General features: G+C 41.6%; 1 protein-coding gene and 1 long non-coding RNA gene across 10 annotated transcripts in view; one reads left to right on the top strand and one right to left on the bottom strand.

Moving 5' to 3' along the window:
- Positions 1-14,971, bottom strand: part of LOC307199594 — a 660,078-nt gene extending 645,107 nt beyond the window's left edge. The window contains exon 1 of the long non-coding RNA XR_013832093.1: positions 14,859-14,971. This is a non-coding gene — a long non-coding RNA (uncharacterized lncRNA). The remainder of the gene's footprint in view (positions 1-14,858) is intronic.
- RBMS3 (RNA binding motif single stranded interacting protein 3) overlaps positions 1-17,526 on the top strand; it is a gene marked incomplete at its 3' end in the record, with an annotated part of 775,525 nt that overhangs the window by 740,591 nt on the left and 17,408 nt on the right. Inside the window, exon 14 of one of the 9 annotated variants that reach the window (XM_079947350.1) lies at positions 2,647-2,724. The exons of the other annotated variants lie outside the window; for them this stretch is intronic. Coding sequence (XP_079803476.1) covers positions 2,647-2,709 — 63 coding nt within the window. Of the gene's footprint in view, positions 1-2,646; positions 2,725-17,526 lie in introns of those variants that run through there. 9 annotated transcript variants of the gene reach the window in all.

A 17,526-nucleotide genomic window follows, 5' to 3' on the forward strand; every position in this document is an offset into this window, starting at 1 on the left:
TCTAAACATAGAATCATAGAATCATAGAGTTGGAAGAGACCACAAGGGCCATCGAGTCCAACCCCCTGCCAAGCAGGAAACACCATCAGACCACTCCTGACATATGGTTGTCAAGCCTCTGCTTAAAGACCTCCAAAGAAGGAGACTCCACCACACTCCTTGGCAGCAAATTCCACTGTCAAACAGCTCTTACTGTCAGGAAGTTCTTCCTAATGTTTAGGTGGAATCTTCTTTCTTGTAGTTTGGAACCATTGCTCCATGTCCGCTTCTCTGGAGCAGCAGAAAGCAACCTTTCTCCCTCCTCTATGTGACATCCTTTTATATATTTGAACATGGCTATCATATCACCCCTTAACCTCCTCTTCTCCAGGCTAAACATGCCCAGCTCCCTTAGCCGTTCCTCATAAGGCATTGTTTCCATGCCTTTGACCATTTTGGTTGCCCTCCTCTGGACACGTTCCAGTTTGTCAGTGACCTTCTTGAACTGTGGTGCCCAGAACTGGACACAGTACTCCAGGTGAGGTCTGACCAGAGCAGAATACAGTGGCATTATTACTTCCCTTGATCTAGATGCTATACTCCTATTGATGCAGCCCAGAATTGCATTGCCTTTTTTAGCTGCCGTGTCACACTGTGTCAACATCAGATAGTTGTTAATTTCTTTGACATCTGATGGGAGGGCGTTCCACAGGGTGGGTGCCACTACCCTGTGGGTTAAATAGCAGCTTCAGGAGAGAGTGTTTGGTCAAACTCCACAAGTACCTATTAGATTCTTCCTTTTGCCACCCGCTGCTATTCATGCATTCATTCATTCATTTTCATTCTAGTTTGGTCCACCAACCCTGTGCAGATAAAAGCTTAATTAACATTTGACAGCATTCTCTGTAAGAGTCACTCTTAACTACAGCAGTGCAGAGTGTTTCGCAGGAGTATATCTCCAGCAGTATTCTACAGAATTGTAGAGTTGGAAGGGATTCCAGTGGTCACTTAGCCCAACATCCTTGCAAGGCAGGATCTTTTTGCCCAGCATGCGGCTCAAACCCACACCCCACGATTAAGAGTATCATGCTCTACCAACTATTTGTGCTACTGTTGAAATGGTGTTTCTCTCCTCTCTATCTCCCATCAACCTGGGCCTAACAGGAACTGAAAGGTAGATCCGCCACCAAATTTTGTCTAAAGACAAATACTCATGTGAATTTTGCGAATCCCAACATGGGTGAATTTCTGTGAACGTTTAGGGAAGTGAAAATGGAACTTTGATTACATTTCTTAGGGGCGGGGGTTGCACATCTCTACAGCTGTGCAGGGCAGTCAGTGGTTGAGGCACCAATGTTCATGGTTGAGGTGGAACTTAGAGTTGACAGAAGAGAATTAGTTGTATCCTTAGCCAGTTCTAAGGTACTGCTGTCCAGACCTGTGAGTCGCTTTGCCTGTGCTTTCGATTGAGTCTTCACTAAGTGCTCTAAGTGTCACGTAGTACAATTACTTTCAACAAATTCTGTCCACTATAAATCACTACTTTTCAATTAACCTACAGTGAAAGATAACTCACATGCTTACGACAGTTACATAATTGACATCATGAAAATGACTTAACCCAGTGGTACTCAAACATTTTTCTCCAGGCAACACTTTCAAAATAAAATTTCGTTCGCACCACACCCAATTTTTAATTGATAAGAAATACACTGAAAAACAAAAAGAAATACCGGTAACTCCTAGCAATGCTTGATTTTGAAGAGATATCTGTCCATATTCTACAAATAAATACTACTATACTATACTATACTATACTATACTATACTATACTATACTATACTATACTATACTACCTTACGTTACATTACACCACACACCACACCACACCATACTGAAATGTTTAAATGTTTCTTTGATTGTCCTTTGATAACTTCTGACTTAATCCATCAACCTCCAAATAGCCTCCTAAACTCACTGGCTGACTTTTGTTGTGTATACTTTGCCATTTTGAACATTGCATTTATAGGGGATGGTGTTGGTCACATATGTTATACTAAATAAATAAATAGCTGCGTTCTGTAGCCATCTTGAACTTTGTACTTGCTGTTGTTCGCTGACATCTGAAATTTGCATTAGCTGAGCACAGAACCACATGCAGTTAAGTCATAAAGCTGTCTTCTGCCATTTATAGCAATGAAAGGTTCTATAAATACGTTAGATTGAGACACTCATGTTGCTGCAGTTGCACTCCTCTGTATACCAAAGGAAACTTTCTGAGAATCTGATTTTCACCTTAAACTCTGGGTTTTTCCCTTCCATGCCAATGAGCCTAGAGCTGAGTCTGCAGCTTAGACTGAGAGCTGCTACCAATAAAAAAGCAGCATGGAATAATTCCCAACATCTTAAAATAACCAAACATCTCAGGGAATTTTATGCCCCCCCCCCTTTAACTACGGACTTCAGGAATAATGTTTCAAGATTTCGACCTACAGGGAGCTTTTTCTAAGCAAAAATGCATTCTCTGTTAATACGTCTGCAAGAAGCTCGCTGACCCTTTCCCTGTGATTATTTTCTCAGCAGGCTGTGGTCTTTATCAATAGTTTGGGATTAATTACTTTGAGCCAGTTTCTATATAATTCAGAAAAGCCCTACTCTGTTTTGCAGAGCAGAGTCTTTTCGGGGCACTGCAATCCATATGACTCCAGCCAGATGAGGAAAAGAATGTGACTGTAATTATCTCAACAGGTTCACATTTTATGGCAGATACAAAGCACGAACAATAAATTTCCACTGTGCTCACACTTCTAATGTTGTTCTTTAAAAATCTGCAAGAGGGTGCTATAAAGGACCATTGGCTACCATTCAACAAGCTGTTTTCAACAAACAAGCCAGAAAGTAATGAACTATTCTGCGTCATTAGTATCTGCTGCATTCTGTCCCAGATTAATTTAAAAGCTTGCAATATGCAAACTACTTTTATCAAAAGGCATTCATACATTCACTTCCTTTGACAAACCATTTTGTTAATCAGCATAGCATATGTTTCAGCCAAAACTGCCCTCCTCAGGGTTTCCTTGCTAGCAATTTGGCTGGGAGTGTACTAACAAACACGGGGTAGGCTAATGATACAATACAGACTTGTGTTTATCCCAAAATGCCGACTTGCAAAGTGTTTTCATGGCCTAATTAATTCTAAAAGACAAATTTCACCTGTGCCACAAAATCTGAGTGCGAGGTTTGCTGTCAGATGTACAAGCTAATACTCGAGTAGGAAAAGTTCACCTCTAGGAACGAAAACAGGGGGTTGACTCCCCCGTCATGTACTGCCTGCTCTAGAATCAGGTCACGTTGCTGTGTTGAATGATGGAGTGTCAACTCCGGTGCAGAGTGTCTCATCACTGGAACTAATGAAAGGAAGGGGAAGTTTTGTAAATCCACATAATGGTTTCTTTCCAAAGAAATCCCAGATAGCTGGAGGTTTTTTATGGCGCGACATGGTCCTTTCTTCTTCCTGAGATTGCTGCTGTACTAGGAAAAGTGGTTGGAGGAAGCATATTATAGTTGCTAGGTAACTACCTAGCAGACCTTACCCATCAGTGACTAAAATCACAAAAGACACACAAATAAAGATTGACAGCACATTCTCAGCTCCCACAGTTTTGCTCTGTTAGTTCTAAGTCTTGGGATAAGACCCGGGAGTCATTTTGCAACTACAAATGCCGGACTGGAAGAGGCATGAGAATCATGGAGTCCAGTTCTCAAAATGTGGAACTATCGCAGTCCCCTTTTGTGGCCAGCTTTGATGCCTTGCAGGAGGTTGAGTAGGGAAGAAGTGGAATGAGAAGACCTGCCTTCTTGATTAAGCATTGTCTAATATATCTCATTAATTTCTGCACGAAAGAGAAGCTTGTGAAGGATATTAGCGCTGTTACAAAGGGGACACACCAACCCCCAATTTCTGCACAAGATTCCAGGGGGTTCCAGGCGCTCACTCAGGGTAGATTTCCTCATGGAGAATCAAGACATGGCAGAGACTGTGGCGACTTTAAGATACCTGGTTTATTCACATATACCAGGCACGTCCAACAGGTAGATCGTGATCTACTGGTAGATCACTGGATGTCTGTGGTAGATCACTGGTAGAAACAACTTTGACCTGAACCTCCCAAAAGGTGGTAGATCACTGCCAGTTTTTAACTCTGTGAGTAGATCATAATCTCTTGGGAGTTGGCTACCCCTGACATATACAACCTGAGTGTAGGTGGAGGGAGTTGCAGTTCTTACAGCATTGCCATCTCCAGAGTGCCTCTCCCTGCTTCTTTTGTGGCATCAGCCAGCTTGAGTCTAAGGCAGCCAGCCATGCCATTCTAGATAGCAGCCAAGATGGTTCTAACTGCATGGCCTCCCCTTCTTCTTCCCAACACACCTCTGCTCCAAGCAGATCCTCCCATCTGCCTCCTAACCCAAGCCTAGTTTTTAGAGTCAACTTTTCCCTGTGAGCACAGCCTGCCCCCTCTCCAGCACCTTTGTCTGCCCATGCCCAGGGATTCCTCTTTGATGTGGGTCATCAACACCTTTTGTCACCCCAGGGGAGGCACTGGCGTGGAAAGGAAGCTTAGCCTGCATTTTCCATTGGCCTGAAATCCTCCATTCAATAATCCACATATTACCATTTACTAATTTCACTAATAGACTTGGGCACCCCAATCTGTAACAGTATTATGGTATTATCTCCCAGTTTACACCTGCTCCTTTTAATTGTGATATTTATGATATTTTCTGTATAAAAATGAACACCAGCACTTTTGTTAAACTTACGCCTTGCCTAGCTAGACTCGTGTGTATCATTCACCCTAAACAATAAAATGCGTTCTTGGGAGTGGGGTGGAAAGAGAGGGAGAGAAGCATTAGTCTATGTTTAATAATAAAAGGATTCCGAAATTGCTCCATCATCAGGCTGTCACTCATAATGTGTCTTAAACCACCACTGATCTGACATCACTTTTGTGGTTTAATAAAAGCTGTGATTGACAGCTTGAATGGGGGATACAATATAAAACCTCCTTTGAAAAATAAAACCAAATAGCCTGATCACAGTTCCCAGAATCAGTTACTTAGCTTCTTTTACTTCAGCAATAGCATTTCTGAGGCATCAAGAGCAATATTCTGGCATCTCAGCAGAAGCATTTATTTGCTGTATAATATTTCCCCTTTTGTAAAGTTTATTCCTGAATGAAGCTTTAATGTCAACATGCTGTCACTTCTACTTCCAATGAGTATTGAAGATAACGCCGCCCCCCCCCATCCTACCATAGTACTGGGAGATATGCAGTCCTGCTGTTTATTATCCCCTTTTGAGAAACTGCCACAATAGCCTCCTTTCAATAAGGGAAAAGAGTCCAACAGATTCAAAGCTTCAGACATGTATTTGCAATAGTAATATAACTCTACAAGTCCCAAAACTAACAACAGGTCTCTGAAACAGCTCATGAGTTGGTCTGGATGTGGTGTGTCTTTATAGTCCAATAAAAAAAGGGAAATTGAGCTAATATATAAATTCGTGTACTCATATTTCCCCCCAAGTGAGAGATTTATGATGAGTTAGAATCACTTCATAGCTGCTGAGTGCTGAATTTGGGCAAGGTGGGGTGAAAACTCCAGTTCGCCCATGAAGATCTCACCATTTGTTTTAAGCAGAACTTTGAAATGAAAATTATTCAAGGCAGGACATCCTTCTAAGGTAACAGCTGAATTTTGTTGGAAACACGAATCTTCAGACTCTTTTCCCTGTTCATTTATTTAAAAGAGTATTAGAGCTGGTGGTTGGCACAAATAGAGGGTTTTTTTTGGGGGGGGGGGTCCATGTCGAACTGTATGAATAGTGGAATACTTTGAAATCCTACCATTCTATGAAAAAGCCAATTTGCAACACTGCTCTCCTCCATAGGTATTCTTCTACTAAGGACTTTAGCTCAGATACTTCACAGTCTGTGGACTCAAGCATTTCCAAAGGTTCTTTCACACATTTAAACCTGTGGCAGAGAGTAAAATGGCTTGCGCGACTTTTTGCCAAATGTTTCATCTGGGAGCGGGGGGAAACAAATGTACATCTCCCCTGTGTGGAGAGGTGCACAGAAATCTTCTTCAGCGACAAGATAGCATGTGGCAAAAAAAAAAAAAAAGGGAGCAAGAGTCACTTGAACATCTGCTTTTTTAATTTTATTTTTGGCCATAAGTTTATTGAATCTTTCCTTGTCAAACAGAAGCTTTGGAAATTGTGAGGCATGATGGTGTTAGGGGTTAGTAGCAGTGGAGCTTTCCATTTTTCCTCCACCCCAAGTTTCTGGAAAATAGAAGGGGAAGAAATGGAGGCAGTGAGAGATTTTACTTTCTTGGGCTCCATGATCACTGCAGATGGTGACAGCAGCCACGAAATTAAAAGACGCCTGCTTCTTGGGAGAAAAGCAATGACAAACCTAGACAGCATCTTAAAAAGCAGAGACATCACCTTGCCAACAGAGGTCCATATAGTTAAAGCTATGGTTTCCCCAGTAGTGATGTATGGAAGTGAGAGCTGGACCATAAAGAAGGCTGATCGCCGAAGAATTGATGCTTTTGAATTATGGTGCTGGAGGAGACTCTTGAGAGTCCCATGGACTGCAAGAAGATCAAACGTATACATTCTTAAGGAAATCAGCCCTGAGTGCTCACTGGAAGGACAGATCGTGAAGCTGAGGCTCCAATACTTTTGCCACCTCATGAGAAGAGAAGACTCCCTGGAAAAGACCCTGATGTTGGGAAAGATGGAGGGCACAAGGAGAAGGGCACGACAGAGGATGAGATGGTTGGACAGTGCTTTCGAAGCTACCAGCATGAGTTTGACTAAACAGCAGGAGGCAGTGGAAGACAGGAGTGCCTGGCGTGCTCTGGTCCAAGAGTCGGACACGACTAAACAACAACAACAAAGCTATCTGGTACGCACTGCAGAGCATCTTCAGGAGAAGTAAACCCTACACAAATCTGGAATAGAGTCCCTAAGATGGTTGGATGGTGCCTTGTACACCTCCTTCTGGCAACTCCCTCAGCCAAGCTCGTGCCAAATGTATGGCTCTGCTTTCCTTTGGAGCACATCAGTGAGGCCGAGAGGGGGGTCTTGTTGTCTGGGCAGCCCATGACCTCCAGACACACTGCCCAGTCCTGCACCCATGAGAGTTCACTTTGGTGCTGATAACGCAGCAAAAGCAATTCAGGAGGCTGCAGTTACACATTGCTGGTCTCTGGAGCTATAGTAGGAGGCACTGTGATTCTCCACCAGATTGACTTCACCCCTGGAGTCTCACAAGACAAGCGGATGCCAACAAAGGTTCTCTGAGTAGTTTACAGAGCCTCTTTACTGATAGATTGATCTACCGTACATAATTTATTTTCTGCACTTTCAACATAGATTTGCATAGCCGGAGTAGCAATACAAATACAGTGTAGTAAATATTTTTTGAAGTGAATGCAAAGTGCATGGCTGACAAAAACAGCAACAGTCCATTCAAATAAATAGTAAAATAAAAATAAAAGCAGCTCTCAAAGTCCTAGCTCCACCCCCACCCCAATATTGATAGCTTTGGGGCTTAGGATGGTGTGTTGCTGCCATGACAAAAGCCCTCAGCTTTGGTAGAGGGAGCTATCGGTGGTGGGTTTTGTGCCAGCAGAAAGCCCCCCAATAAGAGAGGGCACCGGAGGCTTTTAATCTGCAGGATCCAAAGGCCCTAAAAAGGAAATGAAAAACTATCTCTTTTTTTCAACCCCACCTCACAGAAGCCAGCCAGGCCTTACAGGGGACAGTGAATCTGCAAGCAGGAGATAGAACCAAATCCGAAATATTTTAGTAAGTGGCACTAATCCACTTTTAAATTATTTAATTCCAATGCTTCATGCCATTTGTCAGTTTGGGGGTCTAATGAGGAGGAAAACGGCTGAAACAGGAGATTTTCTGATGCCATTTGTGTGTAAGGCCCAGCAGCACCAAGGTGCTCATGCTTACAGGAGTACACCCCTTTTAGATAAACTATTTAATTCCCCCATCCCCTTTTTAATATATTAATCATGTAACCGAGATTTTTCTCTTTGTTTCCTGCAAAATGCTCTGTCTGTTTTCCCGACTTACAATGTCATTGGCAATACCTCCCTGGAATAACAAACTAGTTATTCCAGGACACATTTTCTTATCTCTTACTCTGTTAGCTTCTGCTGTTGCCCCAAATTTGATAACATCTCAAGCGGCACAGCAAACTTGTTACATATCCCATATCTAATATTTTCTTTGGATCACCCATGGCCACTGGTGGTTTACAGTGTCACCAAAAGCCCTCCGTGGACTACCTGCTTTGTTAGATCTGTTCCTTATCTGCAGTTGGATTTCTGCATGCTTTGATAATCCATGGTTTATGACATCAACTAAATCCCATAATGCTTACCAAAGTTCTTTTTTAAATGAAAATATAGCTCCTATTATTCTAAGTATGTACAGTGTAGCCCCTAGAGATGTTACAGCTGCACATTTTTAACAGGTCTAAATCGGGAAGCTCTTTTACTTTCTTTATTGATCATCTGTTATGTGAGGTAAAATTGCAATGTCCGTCTACTGAACATCCCACCATTACAAGCCAAGATGTGGCATAAAGTCCTTGAAGATTTAGGCATAAAAGGCTCCTGGAATAAGAGAAGATTGGAAGTGATGAAATACCTGATCACCCTGGTATTCAGATGTTTTGTCTTTCCTATACAGGGGTACCTTGGTTCTCAAACTTAATCCATTCCAGAAGTCTGTTCCAAAAGCCAAAGCGTTCCAAAACCAAGGTGCGCTTTCCGATAGAAAGTAATGCAAAATGGATTAATCTGTTCCAGACTTTTAAAAACAACCCCTAAAACAGCAATTTAACATGAATTTTACTATCTAACGAGACCATTGATCCATAAAATGAAAGCAATAAACCATGTACTGCAGTCATTCAATCAATCAGCTGAACTGGGTTCCACACAGTCACAAAAACAAAACAAAAAAGCTGCCAAAACAAAAATGCAAAATAAATAGCAAAAACTGACAGAACCTCAGCGTAACACTCAAAACGGAAGTGTGGCACTCAAAACAGAGCACGTTCAGCTTTCGAAAAATGTTCTCAAACCAGAACACTTACTTCCAGGTTTTCAGTGTTTAGGTTCCAAGTTGTTTGAGTACCAAGGCATTTCAGAAGCAAGGTACCACTGTATTGAGAAATAGAAATCAATCGCAAGTAGCAAGAAAACAAAAGAGTAATGCTGCCCCTTAAGCAAAACACAAAGAAAACACCTCCACACAGCTTGGAGCCCTGCACTATCAGGGTTCCTGATCAAAATGTGCTTTCCCATGTGGCTCCCAGCAGAATATTATTAATAATAAAAAAGCGATAAAACATCAAACATTAAAAACTTCCCTAAACAGGGCTGCCTACCGATGTCTTCTCAAAGTCAGATAGTTGTTTATTTTGTTGACATCTGATGGGTGTTCCACAGGGTGGGCGTCACTACCAAGAAGGCCCTCTGCCTAGTTCCCTGTAGCTTCACTTCTCGTAGTGAGGGAACCACCAGAAGGCCCTCAGAGCTGAGGGGTAGAGACGCTGCTTCAGGTATACTGGGCCGAGGCCATTTAGGGACAGCTGTTGCTGATCAGCGTAGATAATACAAAGCTACATGGACCAATGGTGTTCCTGTGTTGAGAAATACCTTCAGGGAAAGTTGGGAGTGAAGTGATTGAGGTGCACAGATGTTGAGACTGGGGCTGGTATGCGTGGCTCCATGTTGCAACTCATGTTGTAATTCCCTGTTCATAATGTCCGAAGGGGGCTTTGGATACAGATACCTCGTACCACTCTGTTTAAGGTGCAGCAGTCTATACATCACCTTGTGATGCCGAAGTTCATAATTTCTCAGGTTGCACTATGAATTTGTCCAGTTTGTAGCACTCAGAGGTATTATGTACAGTTTCCCCTGTGAAATTTTTCATCGGCTCAGGATAAAAAATGAGATTTTGAACATGCCTTGTCAGCGGCGTCTCACCGTAATTACTTTTGTCAACATGTTGGACGTTAAACATAGCTTAGCGAGAGCTGTGCTGTGCAAAAGCTCTTAATGGCTGATTTTAAGACTCAAGGGAACCATGGGGTTCCTGAACTATTGGTGCAGTGGGTTCCTGTGCCTTGGGAGCAAGTGAATTTTACTTTTTCAGAACCATAGCCAAGGTTTGTTCTGGACTACAGAATGTGGTTAAAGAGGAGGAAGTTTAACTACAGTCTTGGGTTCAGATGACATATTAAGCCATGATGTACGTGAGAGAGGGAATGTGTATACAGTCGTAACTTGGATCCCAAATGTCTTGGTACTCAGATGTTTTGGCTCTGGAACGCCGCAACCCCATGATTGTTCCAGTTTGCGAACATTCTTTGGAACCCGAACTTCTGATGCGGCTTCCGTGGCTTCCAATTGGCTGCAGGAGCCGTGCTTTGGTTTCTGAATGTTTTGGAAGTCGAATGGACTTCCAGAACGGATTCCATTCAACATCCAAGGTACGACTGTATTATTATTATTATTATTATTATTATTATTATTATTAGACTTTATATACCACCCTATACTCGGAGGTCTCACGGCGGTTCACGGAAAATATCACAATATATAAAATCAAAATAAGAACAATAATCCAATAACAGCCCTCCCCCAAAAGAGCCACATTTTAATATAGGATGCCAATCAGGTCAAGACACAATATATATGCCAAGACAATGCCCAAAGGGACAGTGCTGTCAAATGAGGCCCGTGGGTGCCCACCCTAAGGCTAGTTGGAACACACAATGATTGAAAGAACATACTAACTAATGTGACTGTAAAAATCAAACTTGCTCTAAGAGCACAATCATAGCTAAAAAAAAAATTAAAAACCTGAGGCTTCACTTTCTTCTTGCCTTCCATTTTTGGGTGTGGAGCCTCTTTTACTCTCACATGCTTTTCTTACTGATATAATGATATATTAAACAAGTGCTTTTTATGAATATCCAATATGCCAGAGTCAAAATAAGTGTAGTAGAAACAGCTTTTTGTGCACAGCATTTAAAATGAGGATAAACATGAGGATGAAAACAAGCTAGCCAGCCCCCTCCCCTGGTTTTTTTTTTTTTAAATGGTAATAATAGAATTTGTGACAAACAGTTCCAACAGGTAGCGTATAATTTTACAAAAGGGAATAATTACTAACACTTTACAACATAGATTGCCAATCCCCTGTGGCTGGAGTGATTGGGCATCTTTGATGAGAAGTGAGTAAATAATTCATTCCATTATGTTAATCTCTCCCCCCCCCCCACATCAAGAACATTGCAGGGGGGAAATGTGCACTTGGTAAGACTCTTCTAAAAATGGATTAAAGTGAGAGCTAGGTATTCTATAATTGGAAACCAAAAGGAAGCATTCTGCTGTCTGTAGCCCCCCACCCGGGCAAAAAGGGAAATTCTGTGGTTGGAATAAATCAAATCCCAGGTTTCCATATTTTTGTCTGTGTTGTGTAATTGATCCTGCTCTAGCTTGTCATGGGGAGGGGATATGTGTTGTTGCAGAGAACTGGAGCTCCACCCCCCTCTGAACATTCAAAGCCCTAGGTTTTGTAGTAAAATATCCCCCAGCTGAATTGGATTGACTCTGCAAATCAGCCAGCTAGCACAAATGTTTGCCTTCGTGAGCTCAGCCTTTGCTTTCTAAGAATTTTCTCTAATATTTGCCTCAGCTGAGCGTTTATATGGGCAAACAAAAGACTCCCAGCAAGTTCGTCGCAGAGAACATAACGTAAAAGAGGCGCTAAGAGAGACGAAGTCAATTCACTTTCTCATTCCAGTGAACGTTCATTGGATGAGGAGAGTGGAGGGTAGCCATTCATGACTCAATTCCAATAGATATGTAGCTTTTCCCAGGAGCTATCCTGTGGGACTTCCTAGCTCCCATGTTTGTTATGAATGGTCTTCGTCCATTGGATCAGAGGAAATTCCAAGGAGTAGGGAGGTTCAGGTGCTCCTCCAAAATATTTCCTCTTACCTCAGCTTTCAGTCACAGAATATTGCGTATAGCAGAATCGCTGATCTTTTCAGAATTGTCTTTGCCTCTCATCACCGTCCCCAATAATTCTTTCCAGAGTTGCCCTTCAGTGGGTTGAAGTGATGCTGTGTTTGTGTAGACATTTTCTTAATGTAGGGGAGAAGCTGGCTTTGGAGAACCCCTAATTTAATTTTTCTCACCTGCCATTTAGCAGCTGACTCCAGAGTGGGTTACAACAATCTAAAATTTAACATAATAGCTAAAACAAAACACAGCCATAGCAATAGGGTGGGCTGTGATAAAATATTTACTTTCATCAAGTTATATTTAACAGAAATTAAGATACACAGAGAACTTAAATAGCTACTAGTGGTTTATAATCAAAACATTAATGGTAAATATGAAAGTTGTGTTAACATTGTTATTTGTGGTAGTGATAGGACAGCATCTGTCTCTGTTTTATTTTCTTTCTCAACAGTCTTATTTTCCTAGCCTTCTTTCCTGTGATCTTTTTCAGTTAACAAAAAGTTTCAGTCCTGAGGCCAGGATGAGTGATAAGCAGCTGCTGTCTCAGTTTGTACAATTATAATTCTTCTTTGGGTTGGTTGACTCACACCTCCAGAGGCAGACTTCATCACCTTCTGAAATCAGCCCGTAATTGAGAGAACTGCTGAGTCTCTTTTTTCATCTCTGAAAATACTCTCTCCTCATACCTTTAAAACATTAACGTTATTGATTTTGAAGTTCAACACGGTTTAGGTATATATGATGACATAATAAGCCTAGAACAGTGAAAGCTAGTCTTTGTAATGGGAATCCTTGCGGGGGAAGTACTTTTTATTTTGTTTTAATCCTACTTTTCAGAGAGAGAAACCCGTTCCATGCGCGGCTGGCAAATGGCAGGCTTGCATTTGCAAATGATTTGCCTGCGTCAAGAGATTGTAACTGCTCTTGTTTGAAAACAGCTTTAATATAGACGGGGAAGATTTTGCCAATAAACACCGGTTGGTATAGGAGAAAGATGCTTGAGCTTTTCTGTCGGTTGCAATGCCATATGGCTAACATACCGAAGCCTAGGAGTGAATGAGAGTGATGGGAAGCTAAGAAACAATCAGATCCTGCAGGAGCCTTGTGGAACGTGTATCCCTCAACAAGCCTGTACTGTGGTCTTGAGAACAGAACATCATGTATACTTGCTTGAGCATGTATGGAGCATAGGCACAGAGCGGGAATTCTTGAATGCTGATGAACAGCTTTTGAAAGACTAGGACAAGGGTAGGAACTGGATCTGGCTGGCAGGCCAGAACCTTCTCTCTCCCTCACCCTGTGGGCTGTGTTTGTCAGGTGGGCATGCTGTGGGCGTTGCAGGTGCCACTGATCAGTTGGTGGGTGGTGCAAACCACATTTTTACCTGCCCTGATGTCATATATGTGAACTATACTTTAGAGAAAGGGTGAATAGAGGGAGGGCATGATAGAGCTTTGTTGAAGTGTGCATGTGTGCAGAAAGTAGATAAAGAGTTTGTCTTCTGTCAACAATAAGACGCAAGCCTGGAGCACGTCTCAGGTTAACTAAGAAAATTTAGCTGTGTGCTGTTCTGCATGATTTGTCAGTGTTGCTGGTGTGTAGACACTGAGCAGCAGATCAAGCCCACCCCCACCCCCAGCTCCCATTTTGCAGTGCATATCCTATGGTGGGCTCAGGCTCTGCCTTGAAATATATTCAGACGGTTCTCATTTCGAAACCATTTTCAGTCTCCAAAAGATCCTGCATCGTGGCAAAGATTATAGTTGGAGGTGGTAAAGATGGAAAAGCTCTGCTGGATCATCCATTCTGTCTGCCTGCATATCTGTCTGCCTGCATTGTCTGAAGAGCTCTCTGTGGTACTATTTCCCCTCTTGGTTATCCTGGAAGATTAACCGATCAGTGGGCCACAGAATCTTCCTCTATGTCAGCTGAAGCCTTTTATGCAGGTTCAGAAAGACAGAGAGACCACAGAACCATTTCTTGTTGTGTTTTACGTGGTGTTTTAAGCTGCTTGGTTGTTCCCCACACTAAGACTTAGTCAAGCCTTCCTAATTGAAAGCAAATTTCTTCATGAAAGCCCCGTCTTCTTTATAGACTTTAAAACAAGAGTCTCACAGATCCATCTTCAATTATATAGAATTATTTAGAATTTCTGGCAGACATCACTATTGCATATGCTCTGGATGAAAGGTGTCACTAAGCTTTAAAATATGACAATTGTTACTTTCATTTTTCATTTTGTTAATTACATTTTCCCCAAATAATAACCTTGATCATCATACCAATATAATTTTAGTTGATGCCCACGAGTCCTTTCAAATGCATTTTCTTTTTCCATCCTCCCAACATTTTCCATCAGTATTATTCACAGAACGAGAATATGATTTCCCCCCCTTTTGTCAGCCTCTCCGCTGATTGATTGGATATGCTACATATTTCCTTTATGTATGTCCTCATAATGTACACATCACATTTCTTCCCAGTAAGATCTTAATCAGAACAGGTAATGGCCTTCAGCTTTCTCATTAGCAAAATGGAAAGGCACCTTAACAAATCCACTAGAAATAAGCCCTTTTAATAAAAACTCGCGGAAAAAAGAAATTGCAATATGCCAGCCAACATGGAATCAGTTTACTTTAAATGATTTCCAACTAAATAAGCGATGGGGGAGCATTGGAGAAAGACTGCCACCCATTGTACATAGTGAGCAAACATTTTCAGACTTAAGTCATCACAATTACCTGACAGGTATATACCATATTTTTCGCTCTATAAGATGCACCAGACCACAAGACGCACCTAGTTTTTGGAGGAGGAAAACAAGAAAAAAAATATTCTGAATCTCAGAAGCCAGAACAGCAAGAGGGATTGCTACGCAGTGAAAGCTGCACAGCCTGCATTCGCTCCACAGTGTGCATTCGCACACACATTTCCCCTTACTTTTTAGGAGGGAAAAAGTGAGTCTTATAGAGCAAAAAAAAATACGGTAATTTGCTCTTCAGTGGTTGAAACCCAGTGCACACTTACTTGAGAGTAATCTCCTTTGAACATAATAGCACTTGTTGAGTTAACATACATAGGATTGCTGTGTTTAATGGCTTTAGGGAGAATTATGTGACATGAGGAACATTCAGAACGGGGGGAGTGGGAATGTATGAATCTTGAAACCATTTCTTTTTCATCACTGCATCTTGCTGTTTTCTGTCTCTTCTTTCCTGCAACCTTTCCTCCCTCTTTGCTTTGCTCTGAATATATTTCTATACTGAATGAAACTTTAGCCAGAGCAGCCATTGCTCACTTCCTTTCCCATCAAACATTTACCAGAAGTTGTGTGTCTCTTTCAGTCTGTCTGAAATTATTTACGATCAGTGCACTGAAATTTCAATGTGGAGACAAGACGTGATTAATTCCTTTCCCATAGAAGTGGATTGCTTTCTTTCCCCCAGCGCTGATTTCATTAAATGCTTCTTTACATTAAAATTCCCAGCATTGATGTTTGCCTTTAGATTGAGGAGGGCAGTAGAAGGGGCCGATGCAGTCAGCTGCATTAAATGGCTGTCTTTATGAGCTGGCTAGGTGGGCAAATTGGTGCTGAAACTTTTTCCCGGATAAAATGTTGGTTTTGTAGAAAAATACTTCAGTGGCATTCTATTCCCTCCCACTCCCAAATACGTTAATGCCTCCTCAAAGTGCGATTGATTGCACTCCAGAGGGCCACCTGAAGAAGGAAACACGCACATATCTGTATCATAGCTGTCAACTTTCAGATTTGAAAATAAGGGATCAGCAGCTTCACCTGTCCTGGGGACAGTCTACGGAATATCTAACAATCCGGGATAGCAGCGGGAAACGGCGCTGGAATAAGGGAATTTCCCGCCAAAAAAGGGAAGGTTGACACCTATGATCTGTATGTGTTAGTACAATCAGAGTGGCTGGGGAAACCCTGCCAGATGGATGGGGTATAAATAATAAAGTATTATTATTATTATTATTATTATTATTATTATTATTATTAGATGTGCAAGGCAAGATGCATAAGGAAACAATTAACTGTGAAACTGCCCCACTCTGGGGCTCTGTGTCTTCAGACAGTGATTTTTCTCACACCTGTGGTCTGCGTGAGGATAAAAGTTACTCTGGGTGTGCAGAAATTGTGTCTACATGTAAATTAGATTCTCCGTGGAGCATTAATTAAAATGCTGAGGATTAATCACAGTTCTTTGTGGTGGTTACCAATCTTAGATAGCTGCCTCTTTCACAACAAGCACACCAGCTTCTGCTTGCACTTTCATTAAAAAAAACATTTTTATTTGATTAGTTATAGTGCCAAATACATATCCATAAAATGAGATTTCTCTGAATCTCGTGACCTCCCCGCCCCCCCAGTCCACTACTTGGGTCCTATGATCATATCCAACTGCCTGTTATTTCATAGTCTATGTTTTGTATCTATCCAGATTGTCCATAATATCTGTTACATTACAAGTGGGATTAAAATCCTGCTAATGTTTTCATCTGCTTACAGTGGTCTCCTAAATAAATTATGAACTTTCCCCATTCTTTCTTCTGCTCGCCCTTTCAAAAGCAATTTGTAACCTAATTCCAGAAAACAAATACTGAGCATGCATATAAAGCTATAACAGATAAAGTGTTCTGGGGCAATGGCTTGATGCAATTTAAAAGTGTTTGAGTGCTAAGTGGTGAATCACCTGGATTCTGCAAAGTGGTGCTCAGCACTAAGACAGCATGGTGCATCCCTCCAATAGAGACTAGTGAGACAATTCACTGGTCAGAGCTTCCACTGCCAGGCCATCAGCCAGGAAAGGACTAAATCTCTTGGGACTCAAACTTTCTTCTGACTAAGCACTCAACACATTGGCCTGGAAGGTTGCTTCCAGCGGGGAGGATGCACTGAGTGTTGTGGAATTTGCTGGTCTTTGTGGCACAGCAGGATTTAATGGGAGGAGCACAGTCCAAACGAGAAATGTTGTCCAATACAACATTTTGTACCCCTTTGCAGGCCTTTCTCCTGCCTTAGATAAAATGTGAGTGAGCAAAACAGGAGATGATATAAACCCTCAGTAAATTCACAGGTGTGCTTCCCTTCTTGATTTCAAATTTTATTTTAATCTGTTTGACCTTATTCATTTTGTTGCATCTGTTTTTTCTATCCCTAATCTAGAGAAAGCTTCATTTTCTAATAAATTCAGTACAGAGGTCTCACTAAACAAAGCTGTTAGCAATTAGTGGGTATTTCCTATAAGTATAGGATCACATCCTGTATTGGATAAGTATGTATTTATGAACCACCTTGTGCATTTAAAGTACTTCTCACCAACAAAATGTCTGCTTTAATTGGTAATGTTTTCATAGTGCAGCCGTCATAGGAAGCAGCCATAAATCGATTGT

This window comes from Podarcis cretensis (assembly GCF_951804945.1).
Source record: "Podarcis cretensis genome assembly, chromosome: 12".
In the NCBI taxonomy this organism is placed as follows: Eukaryota; Metazoa; Chordata; class Lepidosauria; order Squamata; family Lacertidae; genus Podarcis; species Podarcis cretensis.